We start from the raw sequence: 14,505 nt of genomic DNA, 5'->3' as shown, positions 1-14,505 counted from the left end.
GAGATATCAGCCAAACAATTTGACACCTGACTTTCTCAATGCACCAACATCTTCTTCTTGCTGCTCATCTTCCATATCACTATCATCATTATCATCCATATCAAACTTCATTCCAAATAAACCTGCAAATAATTCGTCTATTTGTTCATCGTTCCAAGAATAATACTTCCTTCTAGGGATTTCATATTGGACCAGGGGATCTTGTGTTGTGTATTTCAGTTTACGTCCCTTAGTAGCCATTCTATCGTAATTCTTCTGCATTTTATTCTTTGAAAGCATTAACACAGCAGATGTAGTTGATTGCTTTTGATCCAGCTTTTTATTGATCATATCATTGAGTAACAACCTATAGAAGTCATCGTCATCAAAAATGTATTCATTAGTCTGTAAGGACTTGTCAATGTTACTCAAGCCGGCAGTTTCTGCATCAACGTCAGAATCGACATCAGAGTCACTCTTTTCATTTACTTCTTCCACATATCCCATAGGCTTCACATTACGACGGTTAATTTTTGTCTTCTTGATGAGTCTCTGTGTATCATCCAACTGATTGCTGATTTGTGACCATACGTTTTGATTAATAACTTTGAATTTACCCTGATTCAAGGCACCTAAACCTGATGCAGATTGAACACGATTTGACCATTTGGTAATGACAGATTTGGTTATCGGGGTGACTGCATTATCAATGTTTTCATTTGCATCAAGGTATTCATCCAGTTTTCTTTTGTTAGACAAGTTGACGCTGATTGGTTCCTTGACCAGCCCATCCTTCTCCAGCTGGTTTGTCCTTACTCGTATTAGTCTCTCAATAAGGCCATAGAGTTTTTCCTCTGTCTCCTCGAGAATATGGTTAGACTTCTTTGTCTGGAACTTTTTGAAAGTTGGAGCATCAATAGGTAGTTTGTTTGACAATAGAAGTCCCTTTTGTAATTTGATTCTTGCATCTAAAATACGATCGTATTCTGTCCCCTGTCTGAGAATGGTGTAACCTTTCAAAGCATCCGACTTGGCAGAGGTTGATAGCCTTGATAAAATTTGTTTTTTTTCAGAATCCAACAATTTGGCAATTTGGTTTCTCTTATACGTTTCGTCATTTCCTTCACCATCTGATTCATCGCTCTGTTGCTTGTTTTCTAACTCAGAATCACCACCAAACTGATCGCCCTCATCATCCTCTGACTCCACATTTACACTATCACCATCACTATCACCATTACCATCACTGTTCTCCGAGTCAGCATTGTCTAGTTCTTCATCTTCTGATTGCTTGTCTTGGTCATCCTTATCAAGTTCATCGTTGAACAGCTCACTCCTACCAACCTTGGCACCGACATACTTCCCATCTACTTCTAACGTATCTCCCCTTAGTTTACTCTTTCCGACATCGACATAGTGATCTCTGACTGTCTCATCCTCCTCCTTCTCAGAGTCAGAGTTGTCATTTCTTGTATCGATTGTTTCATCCTCAATATCGAAATCTCCTTGCTTCGGTTTATTCAGACGAGCAAGCAGCTTATCATTGAGAGTTTTCTCTTTCTTAGTAGCACTTTTTTTCACCATACCGGGCATTCCAATAACACACCGAAAATTGAGTTGCTATGGAATTTCAAATAACTGAAACAGTTAAAGTTGAGAAAAAAAAAATACTAGAACTTGATACAAATGTGAAAAATTTCAAAAAATTTCATCTACCAAACAGGAGAAAAACAAAATTTCTCTCTTTTCTTTGGATCTCTGCGAATCTTTTAAAATTCTATTAAACTACTAGAAAAAGCTATACAAAAGTGGTTTTATATTTTCATTTTTTCGATACCTTCAGCAAGTGACTTTTCTCTCTTAGCCTTGATCCTACTGTTGTCCTTAGTAACAGCCAATGCTGCCTCTCTGTACTTCTCCATTTCCGGGTTTTTCTTCACGACACGTCTGCCTCTCTTCTCCAATTGGTAGTTTTCCAAGAAATCATCAACTAGATCCATAAAGTCGTCTCTTTCCTCCTCCACGTTAAACGGACGGTACTCTTCCTCCTCCTCATCCATGGCATCGTATTTTTCCCTCAAAACATCGAACTGATCATCTATGATTGTCATTTGTTCAGTACGACACAGGGCAGATGACGACATTGAATATGAAGATGTATCTGTAGTTGCACCTTTCTTTCTCTTTGACTTCTTCTTTGACGATTTGGAAGACTTGAGACCTCTTGCATCCAAGTTAGGCAGTTCTCCAACAACATCGCCCTCATCCTCCTCTCCTTCTCCATCTTCATCGTCATTCTCGGAATCAAATTCGTTATCAGAGTCAAATTCATTGGCATGACGTCCCCTGGTGTTTTTGTACTTCATAAAATCCCGTTCCCAATTGAAATTCGGTTCAGGTGCTTGTATCCCCTCATACTGATAATCGCCATTCCCGTTCCCACTGGCATCGGCATGAGCATCAACGTCTTCATAGTCATCCTCAAAATCATCGTAATCCCAGTCCTCAATATGATTATCCTGATAATCTTCGTCCAATTCGTCATATTCCCTTAATGTCAATTCTTGCCCCTTAACATTCCCCAAGAGCTCTTCAAAAACATCGATTTCATCAACATCTTGCTCTTGGTCCAAATAGTTTTCATCTTCCAACGCAGTCAATGCCTCTCTTAGATCGGGATTCAAGTCGGGTTTGAAACCTTTAATTTCATCAGGAACATCCTGCATTGCATTATAATCAATTTTCCTCTCATTTCCAGGTAATAATTCGTCACCTCCTAACAATGCAGCTAATCCTTTATTCTTGCCTTTGTTTTTCACACTATCGTCCTTACGTGAAATGAAAATACCATCGCCAGAACCAATTGGCTTCAAATGTTGCAAATAATCATACTTGGTGTCATCAAAGGTAACACCATAAATGGCAGCTTTACCTTCGTTTACCTTCAACTTCACCTCGTTCTCTAGATCTTCCGCGGCAGTGGTTCTGAGCTGCTTTCTCTTTTGGTTCTTATCCACAATAGGAACAAGAACACTGGCAGAGGCATCCTCATCGAAGTAACGAGAGTCCTGTTGTGATCTATGCACAAGCTGAAACTTCACTGAGTTTTTCTTATCAAAACGTCTGGACATTTTCCTCTCTTTACTAGAAGTGGATATAGATGAGAATATCGATATTGGTATGAATATGGATATGGAAGTGAAATTGAAAATAAAGTGGGAAAACGGGAAATCAGAAACCTTTCTAGTACATCCTTAATCTTGAATAGTACAAGGTTGGAAATGAAAAAGTAAAGGTAAAAGAAAAAAGAAAAAAGAAAAAAAAAAAATTGAGATTGGAAAATAATGTAGATTTTTGTGGAGCTTCGCCTTTTTTTTTTTTCCTTTTTTTCTTTTTTTTTTTCCTGTCTGTAATTTCATTTCCCTCTAACCTTCATCCCTTTTTTTTCTCTACCATTTACGTTTTACTATAACTGTTTCCAATGATCTAGTGTTCGGACGTATCATTTAGACACCATTAAAGCATCATACAAGAGAAGAATGAAGATATCGGTTCGAGAGGTGTATCCTACATACACGTGGCATTGGCAGCTTCCGACTCCCTCGTCAGACGACGTCTGTGGAATTTGCAGGGTTTCTTTTGATGGAACGTGTCCTAATTGCATCTACCCCGGGGATGGATGTCCTCTAACTGTCGGCACCTGTGTCCACGCTTTCCATGAGCATTGCATTGCCAAGTGGCTCGATCAGGACGGAAGTAAAGGTCTCTGTCCAATGTGCAGACAGCATTTCCAAAGGCAAGAAGAGCCATAAACACGTCTAGTGATGAGAATGGGTATGCAATGTTTTGAATGGCTGAGCCATTTTTCCTTGAAATGTTGATATTATATACACGATGGTGAAAGATGATGCGAGTTTTTTTTTTTTTTTTTTCCACTTTCAAAGTTTACTACCTTGTCACACATTTCCAAAATCGATAGACATCTTTCAAAAGGACCTTCTTCTGACAGAGTCATCATGTCTACCATCGTTGTCAAATTAGGTTCTTCTTCCATTGTCTCTGAATCGAGAGAGCCCCGTATTGCCAACATTTCATTGCTTGTGTCCACTTTGGTCAATTTACGCCGCCAAGGACATCGAGTTGTCCTTGTATCGTCTGGGGCCATTGCCATGGGATTGAATGAGACTTCATTGGAGAGGAAACCAAAGAAGTTGGCAGCCAAACAGGCGCTTGCTGCACTAGGGCAGGGTAAGTTGATTTCCTTATGGGACAATCTATTCAAATATTACAATCAGAAAACTGCACAGATTCTATTGACTCGTAACGACATTAGTGAATATTCACATTTCCGTAATGCGGAAAATACGCTGCAGGAATTGTTATCGATGGATGTTATTCCTATTGTCAATGAAAATGATACCATTTCCACGCAAGAAATCAAATTTGGTGATAACGACCAATTATCTGCAATTACTGCCGGTATGGTAAATGCCGACTATTTATTTCTTTTGACCGATGTCGATTGCCTATACACGGACAATCCAAAGACCAATCCCGATGCAAGGAAAGTCTTGGTTGTGAGAGACATGAATGATTTACATGTCAATACTAAATCTGGTGCTGGATCAGCAGTTGGTACAGGTGGCATGGAGACCAAGATCTTGGCTGCCGATTTGGCAACCAATGCAGGGATAACCACGATTATCTGTCATTCTAACCATCCCGAACAAATCGAGAAGATGATCAACCACGAGCCAACAAATGAGCCGGACTATGAGAGGGCGAACATTGAGGAAGAATCTCGATTGAAGGAGATGGAGATTCCATTACATACCAGGTTTATTGGTCATTCTAAATCACATATTAAAGATCGTGAATTTTGGTTGTTACATGGGTTGAAGCCCAAAGGTTCGCTGATTGTCGACTATGGATGTTTTCAAGCGATTACTCGAGTGAACCGTGCAGGACTACTTCCTGTTGGAATAATTGGCGTTGAGGGGCATTTCAACCAACTAGAATGTGTCGAGCTAAGGTTGGGATTCAAGGGAGTTGGGAGAAGTGTTTGCTTTGGCAGAGGCCGCTGTAATTACAACTCTTCTGAAATTGAAAAAATCAAAGGTGTCCAAAGTTCAAGAGTGGGTGAGTTGTTAGGGTATTGGGACTCGGAGTATGTTGTCCACCGTGACAACATGGCTGTCAAGCTAGACAACGAGTTGGAGGAGTTTATAAAAGAGAATACCTAGCTTTATATAAACGCCGCAACTGGAACAGGTACTGATCCAGAGATATGAGCTTCTTGTCGTATACTAAATTACATAGATTAATTTCGTCATTTAGAACGTGTAGTTTAACGTCACCGCCAACAATGAACTCCTCATTGAGGGCACTCTGAATGGTGTTTTTAACAAGGACAGCCTGTTCTTTGCGTTCACTGATGACATCAATGGGTGGACTGTAGACGGGCGGCTCATGGCAAGCCTCTATCAGCATCGACTGGTCCACAAGCGCCGGTCTGATTGATTGCGCAATGGAGTCTGCAAGGGTGTTTTGCAATTTGTTCTGCAATTCGAGTTTCAGGCGGGTACGTGCTGGGGGTTCAGGCAGAGACGGCGGAGTAGTGTCTGAAGGTGTCTGTCGTTGCACATGTTCATGCTCCTGCAGTATTGGTGGCTGCTGCGACAAGGACTTGACGTTTCTGAAAGTGTGTGGTCGTTTGGGCAGTTGTGGGGGTCCAATTTCCAAGGAGAGAAAGACTTTTAAAAGACGGTTCTCCAAAGGGGGGACGCCTTCGTTAGATGTGTCATTGGCATATGGCCATTCCCGCAAGAGTGGGGAGGTTAAGCCGTTAGAGAAGGATGGTTTGTCTCGTGGATAGGAGAAAGGAATTGTGCAGGTGTAACCATTGTGTACAAGCAATGTCTCGTCTTCCCAACGGACGGAAGCTGTAGGAAACACCTTCAGGACGAGAAGCACGTCCTGGTAGACAAGACCTGGGTTGGAGTAACAGTGTAGGGCGTGGAAGTCCATGTTTGTTACAGAGAGAGAGAGAGAGAACTAAGGTACAGAAAGATGTTGCGTGTAGATAAGAGAAAGAGAGAGTAGTTTAAGATTAGTTACAACAAGGTGTATTCACAACAAGTGCCGACATTCATGAAATTTCGTGACGGCTATGAGGTTGGGAAACGAACTGGGGGAAGGGTGAGTCGTGAAGTATCAAATCAGACAGCCAACCCCCAGCTTGATCTCCTCCAAAACAAGACTGCAAACCCTATGGCGGAGAGAGAGTAGCAGGCAGAAACAGGAGTGTCAAATGAAGGAAAACAAGAAGACAAGTTAAAGATTAGTGTCTACAGTGGAGTTTTGAGAATTTATAAGTTTTCCATTTGCAAAAACTGTTGAGAGATGGAAATGAATTTACAGTAATGGAAACTTAGAATGAGCCACAAATAAGAAGAGCGACTTCCATATTTAAAAGGAGTGTGTTGTTTAAGGAGAGGGTTTTCTAACAATTGAGTGTACAACTACTACAACTACTACAACTACTACAACTACTACAACTACTACAACTACTACAACTACTACAACTACTACAACTACAACTACTACGACTACAACTACTACGACTACAACTACTACGACTACAACTACTATCAATAATATAAAGAATGCTCTGGGACGCTATCAAGATGGCTTTCTCGCCACTGCTTTTACCACATACCATTCTAATTGGCACAGTAAGCTACCCGTTTCGTCTTCTTCCAACTCCTTCTTCTATGGTTCTCTTGTTCGAGTCGGTGGTAGTTGTCTACCAATACACAGCCATGGCAGCTATGTGGGGGGCATTTGTTGGATGCATCAATCTCGTTATCTTCTACATAGTTGGACGTACACTGACGCCAAAAGGCGAGACTGTGTCTATTTCGCCAGTGTTTTGTGAACAAGATGGTGTCCAAGCAGATACGTACAAGAGAGACGTGCTGCCCAGGGGGGAGGAGACCAGTAAAGAGTCGATGAGTTTTGAACTACAACAGTTATCACGACAAACATCACCCCAACCATCACCCCAACCATCACGACAAACATCACGACAACCATCACGACAACCATCACGACAACCATCACCCCAACCATCACCCCAACCATCACGACAAACATCACGACAACCATCACGACAAACATCACGACAACCATCACGACAAACATCACGACAACCATCTCCTCCCTCCTCCTCTTTGCTTTCGGCAAACACTCTCTCCTCCTTCACTGAACTCTCTACAAGGCAAAAACAATGAGCCCAATGAGTATTCTGAATATGTTAAACATGCTGAGCCTTCTATTGTTGCCCATTATCTTATTTCAAAAAAAATTTCACACTGATTTTGCAGAAATTCAGCTGAGCCTTCGCTGCCTTTAATTTCCATATTTATATGAGGGGGAGGGGGAGGGAAAGGATAAATCCACCAGAGTGTACATGTTAATAGCGGCTCAGTTCTGAGAGATGCCATTACTACAAAGTCAAACATATACATACCTTCAAACAAGAACATTTTATGGAGTACACCTTCATTAACACCACCAGGACACTCAAACCAATCACACCGCCACCGTCCCCCCATAGAAGACAGGGCAATCCTCTCCCCATGTCGTTTATGGAGTTTCTGGCCTTGTGTCCAAGGGGGACACACTCTCTCGCAACATTATTTAAACGTTTCCTCTACACTCTGGACATTGTCGAGTGTCCACCGCCATTGGCAATGTCCAACTCAATTGCAGCAAATATGTCCATCTCCCTCTCCATTAGAGGCACGCGGCATAAACTCGTTGCACAAATCACCCTCTCCTCCCCCGAGAAGCCAGAGAGATCTACCCACAGACTAATCAGAAGGAAAATACAAGAAACGTTCTCCCACTCAACACATTTGCGTCTACCAAGCTCATGGACAATCTCTGCTCTAACTATTAAACATTATTCATTTGATCCATAGGTTACCCGGCTTTACGACCTTTTCCCTCTTTTCCTTCCTTTGTTTTTGTTCTCTTAAAAAGAGGAATTTCTCATTTTTTTAATTTTTTTTTAATTTTTTTTTTAATTTTTTTTTAATTTTTTTGATTTTTGTTTTATTTCCTGCAGCACTGAAGAAGAAGAGAAAAAAAAAGGCCAAGAGGAATTGAAATGGAAAAACACAGTGTATTAATGTACGATGAAATAAAAAAAATTTTATGGGTTTTTTTTTTTCGGTTTTGCTCAGAGTTATATTCATACACCCTCCTCCTTCTCTCTCTTGTTCCCCTTCTCCCTCGTGACCACCGAGAGAGTATCCCGTTGGCTTATTTGAATCGAAAGACATGTCTGACTACATGATCAAGCCTTCCAACGAGGCGCCTACAAATGATGCCTCATCTTGGCCGCTACTTTTAAAGAATTACGACCAACTTTTAGTTAGATCTTCCCATTATACTCCAATTCCAGCTGGTTGCTCACCATTGAAGAGACCGATTGACCAATATGTCCGTTCCGGTATTATCAACTTGGACAAGCCATCCAATCCTTCATCCCATGAGGTTGTTGCTTGGATTAAGAGAATTTTAAGAGTTGAAAAAACAGGTCATTCCGGTACTTTGGATCCAAAAGTCACTGGTTGTTTGATTGTCTGTGTTGACAGGGCCACTAGGCTAGTCAAGTCCCAACAAGGTGCTGGTAAGGAGTATGTTTGTATTGTTAGATTACACAGCGCCTTGGATGATGAGAAGAAGATGGGCAGAGCCTTGGAAAATTTAACTGGTGCTTTATTCCAGAGACCTCCTTTAATTTCTGCCGTTAAGAGACAGTTGAGAGTCCGTACAATTTATGACTCTAAACTTTTTGAGTTTGATAACGATAGAGGACTGGGTGTCTTTTGGGCCTCTTGTGAAGCAGGTACCTATATGAGAACCTTGTGTGTCCATTTGGGTATGTTGTTATCCGTTGGTGGCCATATGCAAGAATTAAGAAGAGTCAGGTCTGGTGCCCTGTCTGAAAATGACAACCTGGTGACTTTACATGATGTTTTGGATGCGCAATTTCTCTATGATAACTCTAGAGACGAATCTTACCTACGTAAAATCATCATGCCATTAGAGACCTTATTGACAAGTTATAAGAGGATAGTCGTCAAGGATTCTACTGTCAATGCAATCTGTTATGGTGCCAAGTTGATGATTCCGGGATTATTAAGATACGAGAAGGGAATCGAATTATATGATGAAGTTGTTATTATGACCACCAAGGGTGAGGCCATTGCAATTGGTATTGCGCAAATGTCTACTGTTGATTTGACCACCTGTGACCATGGTGTTGTTGCCACTGTCAAGAGATGTATTATGGAGAGAGACACTTATCCAAGAAGATGGGGTATGGGTCCAATTGCAATGAAGAAGAAGCAGATGAAGACCGAGGGTAAATTGGACAAGTATGGACGTGCTAACGAAAACACTCCTGAATCGTGGAAGAAGGATTACGTGAGTCATGAAGATGTCAAGGCTCCAGAGGTTCCTGCGGACAAGTTGGTTGTACCAGAGGTGCAGAAGGCCAAGAGTTCCTTATTTGACGACAAGAAGGACCAAGTTAAGGAGGAGAAGAAGGACGAAGTCAAGGAGGAAAAGAAGGAGAAGAAGGACAAGAAGGAAAAGAAGGACAAGAAGGAAAAGAAGGACAAGAAGGACAAGAAGGACAAGAAGAGAAAGGCCGAAGACTCTGACGAGAAGTCTGACAAGAAGAAGAAGAAGAAGTCTAAGGACTAAACCATTGTCTTTGTAATCTTAAATATAGTAAATAGTAATTGGTGGAAAAAAAAAAGTAACATACATTAGAACCTGTTGAAATGTAAGCCTGGAGCCTCAAACACCTCCATTTGCACGTGTGGATGGATAGGACAGATGTGTCACCCTTTTTCTACAGTTCCTCATACGTTGATGTGTTTGACGACACCCGCTCACGTAGACCATCGACAGAACACAACAGAGCGTGCTCGCCACAGACAGCCTCTAGAGAAAGTATGTTTCACACGGGGGAGAGCACATCCTCCAGGTTGAGAGTTATCAAGGGTGTCTTCAAATAGGGTTTATAAGAAGGAGCAGTTTTATGTAGTGGGGAGGGAAGGGAAGAGGCCACTGGTGACCATTGGGAGTCTCGGACACGCCCCGGAGGGCCAACTGCACTCTCTCTGGCACCAAAAAGTTTAGGTGTTCTCTGGTAAAGGAGAATCCCGTGTATGTTGGTGAAGTTTAGAGTCTTCTCTGTGGGGATGCTACAGGTAGCAACAAGGCTTATAAGGGGAAGTTCTCATGATTTTGTCAATGCAGCGAAAATTACGAGCCTTTGTGAAGTTTGCGATTTCTGTGTTTAGAGCAGAATGGGTATTTGTAAGCCGCCACTTTTCCTTGTTTGGGGTGTGAAGAGACACAGAACACTATATCAGCAAAGCCCAGAAACAAGGACAATGTCTTGGGAAGGGTTCAAGAAGGCGATCCACCGGACGACGGGGGCAGTGTTGGTGAAGGCTGCCGACAAGGTGACTGACAAGGAGTACGACATTGAGGAGAGAAGGTATCGGGTTCTAGAGAAGGCTGGGACGGAGCTACAGAAGGCGACCAAGGGGTACTTGGATTCCCTACGTGCGGTCACGGCGTCGCAGGTGAGCATGGGCGAGACCATCAACAACTTGTACGAGGATGCGAGAAACATGGGCGGAGTGAATGTAGGAGGCATGTACCTTCAAGCCGTGACTGATTTCGACACGGAAACTGTTAAGCAGTTGGACGGTCCCTTCAGAGAGACTGTTTTGGATCCAATCATCAAGTTCTCGTCGTATTTTGGAGAAATCAATGAGGCAATTAAGAAGCGTGCACACAAGAAGCAAGATTATGAACAAGCCAAGGCCAAGGTGCGTCGACTCATTGACAAGCCTGCCAAGGACGCAAGTAAGTTGCCACGTGCCGAGAGAGAGTTGGCGCTTGCTAAGGATGTCTTTGACGACTTGAACAACCAGTTGAAGACAGAGATTCCGCAGCTGATTGATTTGCGTGTTCCCTACTTTGACCCATCCTTTGAGGCCTTGGTGAAGATCCAGCTACGGTTCTGTACGGAAGGGTATGCCCGTTTGGCACAGGTGCAGCAGTACTTGGAACCGCAAATGAGAGACGACTATGCCAATGGTGCTCTCGATGTACGGATCGACCAGATGTTGGAAGAAATGAGACGCTTGAACATCTGCAGCTTGGGTATAAAATGATGTATCCTTTGTAACCGTTGTATACGTATACGTATATGTGTATACGTATTTACATCTATATATATGTATTTGTACATCTCCCTCTCTTTCTCTCTCTTTTATACCAACTACAACCGCCAGTAAGTAATGGAGAAACAGAGAAGTCTCTTATCTAATGTACATCCTCTTATCTGCCATACAGTCTGCCCTCCCGCTTGCTGGACATTGTCTTCATGATGAACATCCGTGAAATACAGTATGCTAGTCTCCGAGAATAACCTAAGAGTGTAGATTTTAAACTACATTCTCGAACATTCTCGAAACTGAAATCCTGGTAAAGTGCGTGAATGGAGAGGGAAAATGAAATCGCTGCACAAGGACTATATAAGAGAAGAGTATCTTCCAAAAAAGGAGGGACCATTGGTTCCAATTCCTCCCAATGGGCGGTATCAGAAGGAAAGTTATTAGGACGTTTCCTATAATATATAAAAACCCATTCAACAGAATACAATGGTCAGAGAAACAGGACTTTATGATCTATTGGGTGTTCAGCCCAGCGCATCGGATGCAGACATCAAGAAGGCATACAGAAAGATGGCCTTGAAATATCATCCAGACAAGCCAACAGGAGACACGGAAAAGTTTAAGCAGGTCTCTGAGGCGTTTCAGATTTTGTCAGACAAGGAGAAGAGAGAAGTTTACGACCAGTACGGGTTAGAAGCTGCCCGGGGGAATGCTCCAGCAGGGAATCCGTTTGGCGGAGCTGGCGGCGGTGGTGGTGGAGCCGGCGGCAATCCATTCGGAGGGAACGGAACATTCAGGTTCAGTACTAATGGCGGTGGCGGCCATGCCTTCTCTCAGGACGATGCATTCAACATTTTCAACCAGTTTGGAGGATTTGAAGATCTCTTTGGAGGCAGTATGGGTGGAGGCATGGGTGGAGGCATGGGTGGAGGCATGGGTGGAGGCATGCCAGGCGGTATGGGAGGCATGGGAGGCATGGGAAGTGGCATGGGCGGCAGAGGCGGAGGAGCGTCGTCTGCACGCCGCCGGGAGCCTGAAGTTGTTGATTTGAAGGTGCCCGTGTCTCTGGAGGAGCTGTACAATGGCGGAGTGAAGAAGTTGAAGATCAACAGAAAGGGTCCTAGTGGGTCCAACGAGGCCAAGATGATTGAGATCAACATCAAGCCCGGATGGAAGGCTGGCACGAAAATCACGTACCCTAATGAGGGTGATTACAAGGACGGCCAAAGACAGACATTACGTTTAATTCTCTCTGAGAAGCCACACTCCACATTCACGAGAGATGACAACGACCTCAAGACTGTTGTGCGTCTCACGTTCAAGGAGTCACTTTTAGGGTTCCGCAGAGAGTTGACCACTATGAGCGGACGGAAACTACACTTGCAGAGAACCACTCCAACTAGACCGGGATCCACAGAATCTTTCCCCGGCCAAGGTATGCCAATTGCCAAACAGCCAGGTGCCCATGGCAACCTTATAGTTGAGTATGCCGTGGACTATCCTTCGGTGCTAACTCCTGCACAGAAGGCTGCTATTGAAGGCAGTTTCTAGAGGTGGTGATGCTGGAGCTGATGCTGGAGCTGGAGCTGATGTTGATTTTGATGTTGATGGTGCAAATCCCCCAGTAGGTGTAAGCGGATCTGATTATATGTTAACTTTGAGAGTAGCATTCAGTATCAAGACTAATATATAGTCTATTCATATATACATATATAAACTATACACAGTAATTTGACGAAATCCAATGCCAGCACCGTATGCGTTTACGAGATTCAGAGAAATTCGCGCAGTTGTCGCGGGAGCCAAAAAAAAAAAAGGGGGGGGGGGCAAAAAAAAAAGGGGAAAATTTCTGTTGTTTGTTTTCCAAAGAGGGCGAGCCCTCGTTGGATTGCAGAGACAAGTTTTTGTCAATTGCCGTTTACCTTGAAAGGCTCATTGTGTATATTGAAATGTATGTATGTATGTTTGTTTGTTTTTAAGAAACTGATTGTTATTAGTTGTTGTTTGACCAGTCTATTACTCTACACTGTACCTGTCTCTATAGAATTGGTGCAAACATTGTCTGCTGTAGAGAGAAAACAACTATATACCATACAATGTCGGTTCTCTTGGTTTCTGCAGGATACGACCACACGATTCGTTTCTGGGAGGCTCTAACGGGAGTATGTTCACGTACCATTCAGCATTCGGATTCCCAGGTAAACAGGTTAGCCATCACGCCGAATAAACACTATCTGGCTGCAGCAGGGAACCCTAAGGTGCATTTGTACGACATTGCCTCCACAAACCCACTCCCCCTGCATTCCTTTGAGGGACACACAAACAACGTCACGTCTGTTGCCTTCCAAATCGATACTAGATGGTTGACCACCTCCAGTGAGGACGGCACCGTGAAGGTCTGGGACGTGCGTGCCCCCTCTGTACAGAGAAGCTATAGGCACGATGCCCCCGTCAACGAGGTGGTTATACATCCCAACCAGGGTGAACTGATTTCCGCTGATCGAAACGGTACAGTGAAAGTCTGGGATCTAGCAGAGAACAAATGTACACATGAACTCACACCAGAACCTGGAACACCATTGCAATCTGTCTCTTGTGCTTCAGATGGTTCAATGGTTGTTGCCGGAGCCAATACGGGGAATGTCTATATATGGTCGATGGATTCTTCAATTGAGAAAACAACCCTTCATCCATTGACGAAATTTAGAGCCCATTCTAAATATATTACAAAAGTCCTCTTATCTGGTGATTGTAGACATTTAGCTACTTGTTCGGCAGATCATACTGCCCGTGTTTGGGATATGAATCTATCGGATAATTCCTCCCCGCTTCTCGAAACAACATTGCGTTCTCACCAGCGTTGGGTTTGGGATTGCGCCTTTAGCGCAGATTCCGCCTATTTGGTAACCGCCTCATCGGATCATTATGTACGCCTTTGGGATTTGGCTAGTAACGAAACAGTCAGACAGTACAGTGGTCATAGTAAGGGCGTTATATCTGTTGCTCTGAATGATGTCTAAGATTGTCCTATCCAAGAGGGTCTTGAAAAACCCCGCTTATAAATGTCTTCATTTGGAAGAAATTGAAGAATTTCAATCGACAAAGAGACTCTTGTCAAATGAACAAATTCAACTTCCATCCCAGCCCGCCATTCGGTGGTACCTATCGAAGAAGGGGATACCCAATCCCAAATGTAAATTAGACAAGCACTATAAAAATCAGATCCTACCTTCCCTCATTGAATATGAACGAG

At 43.1% G+C, this 14,505-nt stretch overlaps 11 protein-coding genes across 11 annotated transcripts; 8 read left to right on the top strand and 3 right to left on the bottom strand.

The window, feature by feature from the left end:
• Window positions 1–6: 6 nt before the first annotated feature.
• C5L36_0B07390 (uncharacterized protein) lies at window positions 7–1,572 on the bottom strand (the record flags this gene model as incomplete). Its single annotated transcript, XM_029465107.1, has 1 exon — window positions 7–1,572. The coding sequence occupies one exon, from the start codon at window positions 1,570–1,572 to the stop codon at window positions 7–9; it is 1,566 nt and encodes a 521-aa protein (XP_029320966.1).
• Window positions 1,573–1,793: 221 nt separating this feature from the next.
• C5L36_0B07380 (uncharacterized protein) lies at window positions 1,794–3,110 on the bottom strand (the record flags this gene model as incomplete). The annotated part of the gene is made up of 1 exon (XM_029465106.1): window positions 1,794–3,110. The coding sequence occupies one exon, from the start codon at window positions 3,108–3,110 to the stop codon at window positions 1,794–1,796; it is 1,317 nt and encodes a 438-aa protein (XP_029320965.1).
• A 408-nt stretch (window positions 3,111–3,518) lies between these two features.
• C5L36_0B07375 (uncharacterized protein) lies at window positions 3,519–3,791 on the top strand (the record flags this gene model as incomplete). The annotated part of the gene is made up of 1 exon (XM_029465105.1): window positions 3,519–3,791. One exon carries the CDS (start codon window positions 3,519–3,521, stop codon window positions 3,789–3,791), a length of 273 nt encoding a protein of 90 aa, XP_029320964.1.
• Window positions 3,792–3,995: 204 nt separating this feature from the next.
• On the top strand, window positions 3,996–5,222 carry C5L36_0B07370 (uncharacterized protein; the record flags this gene model as incomplete). The annotated part of the gene is made up of 1 exon (XM_029465104.1): window positions 3,996–5,222. The coding sequence occupies one exon, from the start codon at window positions 3,996–3,998 to the stop codon at window positions 5,220–5,222; it is 1,227 nt and encodes a 408-aa protein (XP_029320963.1).
• Window positions 5,203–6,006, bottom strand: C5L36_0B07365 (uncharacterized protein; the record flags this gene model as incomplete). The annotated part of the gene is made up of 1 exon (XM_029465103.1): window positions 5,203–6,006. One exon carries the CDS (start codon window positions 6,004–6,006, stop codon window positions 5,203–5,205), a length of 804 nt encoding a protein of 267 aa, XP_029320962.1.
• A 638-nt stretch (window positions 6,007–6,644) lies between these two features.
• On the top strand, window positions 6,645–7,271 carry C5L36_0B07360 (uncharacterized protein; the record flags this gene model as incomplete). The annotated part of the gene is made up of 1 exon (XM_029465102.1): window positions 6,645–7,271. The coding sequence occupies one exon, from the start codon at window positions 6,645–6,647 to the stop codon at window positions 7,269–7,271; it is 627 nt and encodes a 208-aa protein (XP_029320961.1).
• Window positions 7,272–7,529: 258 nt separating this feature from the next.
• C5L36_0B07355 (uncharacterized protein) lies at window positions 7,530–7,964 on the top strand (the record flags this gene model as incomplete). The annotated part of the gene is made up of 1 exon (XM_029465101.1): window positions 7,530–7,964. One exon carries the CDS (start codon window positions 7,530–7,532, stop codon window positions 7,962–7,964), a length of 435 nt encoding a protein of 144 aa, XP_029320960.1.
• Window positions 7,965–8,325: 361 nt separating this feature from the next.
• C5L36_0B07350 (uncharacterized protein) lies at window positions 8,326–9,759 on the top strand (the record flags this gene model as incomplete). The annotated part of the gene is made up of 1 exon (XM_029465100.1): window positions 8,326–9,759. One exon carries the CDS (start codon window positions 8,326–8,328, stop codon window positions 9,757–9,759), a length of 1,434 nt encoding a protein of 477 aa, XP_029320959.1.
• Window positions 9,760–10,370: 611 nt separating this feature from the next.
• C5L36_0B07340 (uncharacterized protein) lies at window positions 10,371–11,249 on the top strand (the record flags this gene model as incomplete). The annotated part of the gene is made up of 1 exon (XM_029465099.1): window positions 10,371–11,249. One exon carries the CDS (start codon window positions 10,371–10,373, stop codon window positions 11,247–11,249), a length of 879 nt encoding a protein of 292 aa, XP_029320958.1.
• A 489-nt stretch (window positions 11,250–11,738) lies between these two features.
• C5L36_0B07330 (uncharacterized protein) lies at window positions 11,739–12,803 on the top strand (the record flags this gene model as incomplete). Its single annotated transcript, XM_029465098.1, has 1 exon — window positions 11,739–12,803. The coding sequence occupies one exon, from the start codon at window positions 11,739–11,741 to the stop codon at window positions 12,801–12,803; it is 1,065 nt and encodes a 354-aa protein (XP_029320957.1).
• Window positions 12,804–13,348: 545 nt separating this feature from the next.
• C5L36_0B07320 (uncharacterized protein) lies at window positions 13,349–14,272 on the top strand (the record flags this gene model as incomplete). Its single annotated transcript, XM_029465097.1, has 1 exon — window positions 13,349–14,272. The coding sequence occupies one exon, from the start codon at window positions 13,349–13,351 to the stop codon at window positions 14,270–14,272; it is 924 nt and encodes a 307-aa protein (XP_029320956.1).
• Between the last annotated feature and the right edge of the window lie 233 nt (window positions 14,273–14,505).

This window comes from Pichia kudriavzevii, chromosome 2 (genome assembly GCF_003054445.1).
Source record: "Pichia kudriavzevii chromosome 2, complete sequence".
NCBI classification, from domain to species: domain Eukaryota; kingdom Fungi; phylum Ascomycota; class Pichiomycetes; order Pichiales; family Pichiaceae; genus Pichia; species Pichia kudriavzevii.
Note: the sequence above shows the minus strand (reverse complement) of the source record. Positions and strands in the feature narration are given on the sequence as shown.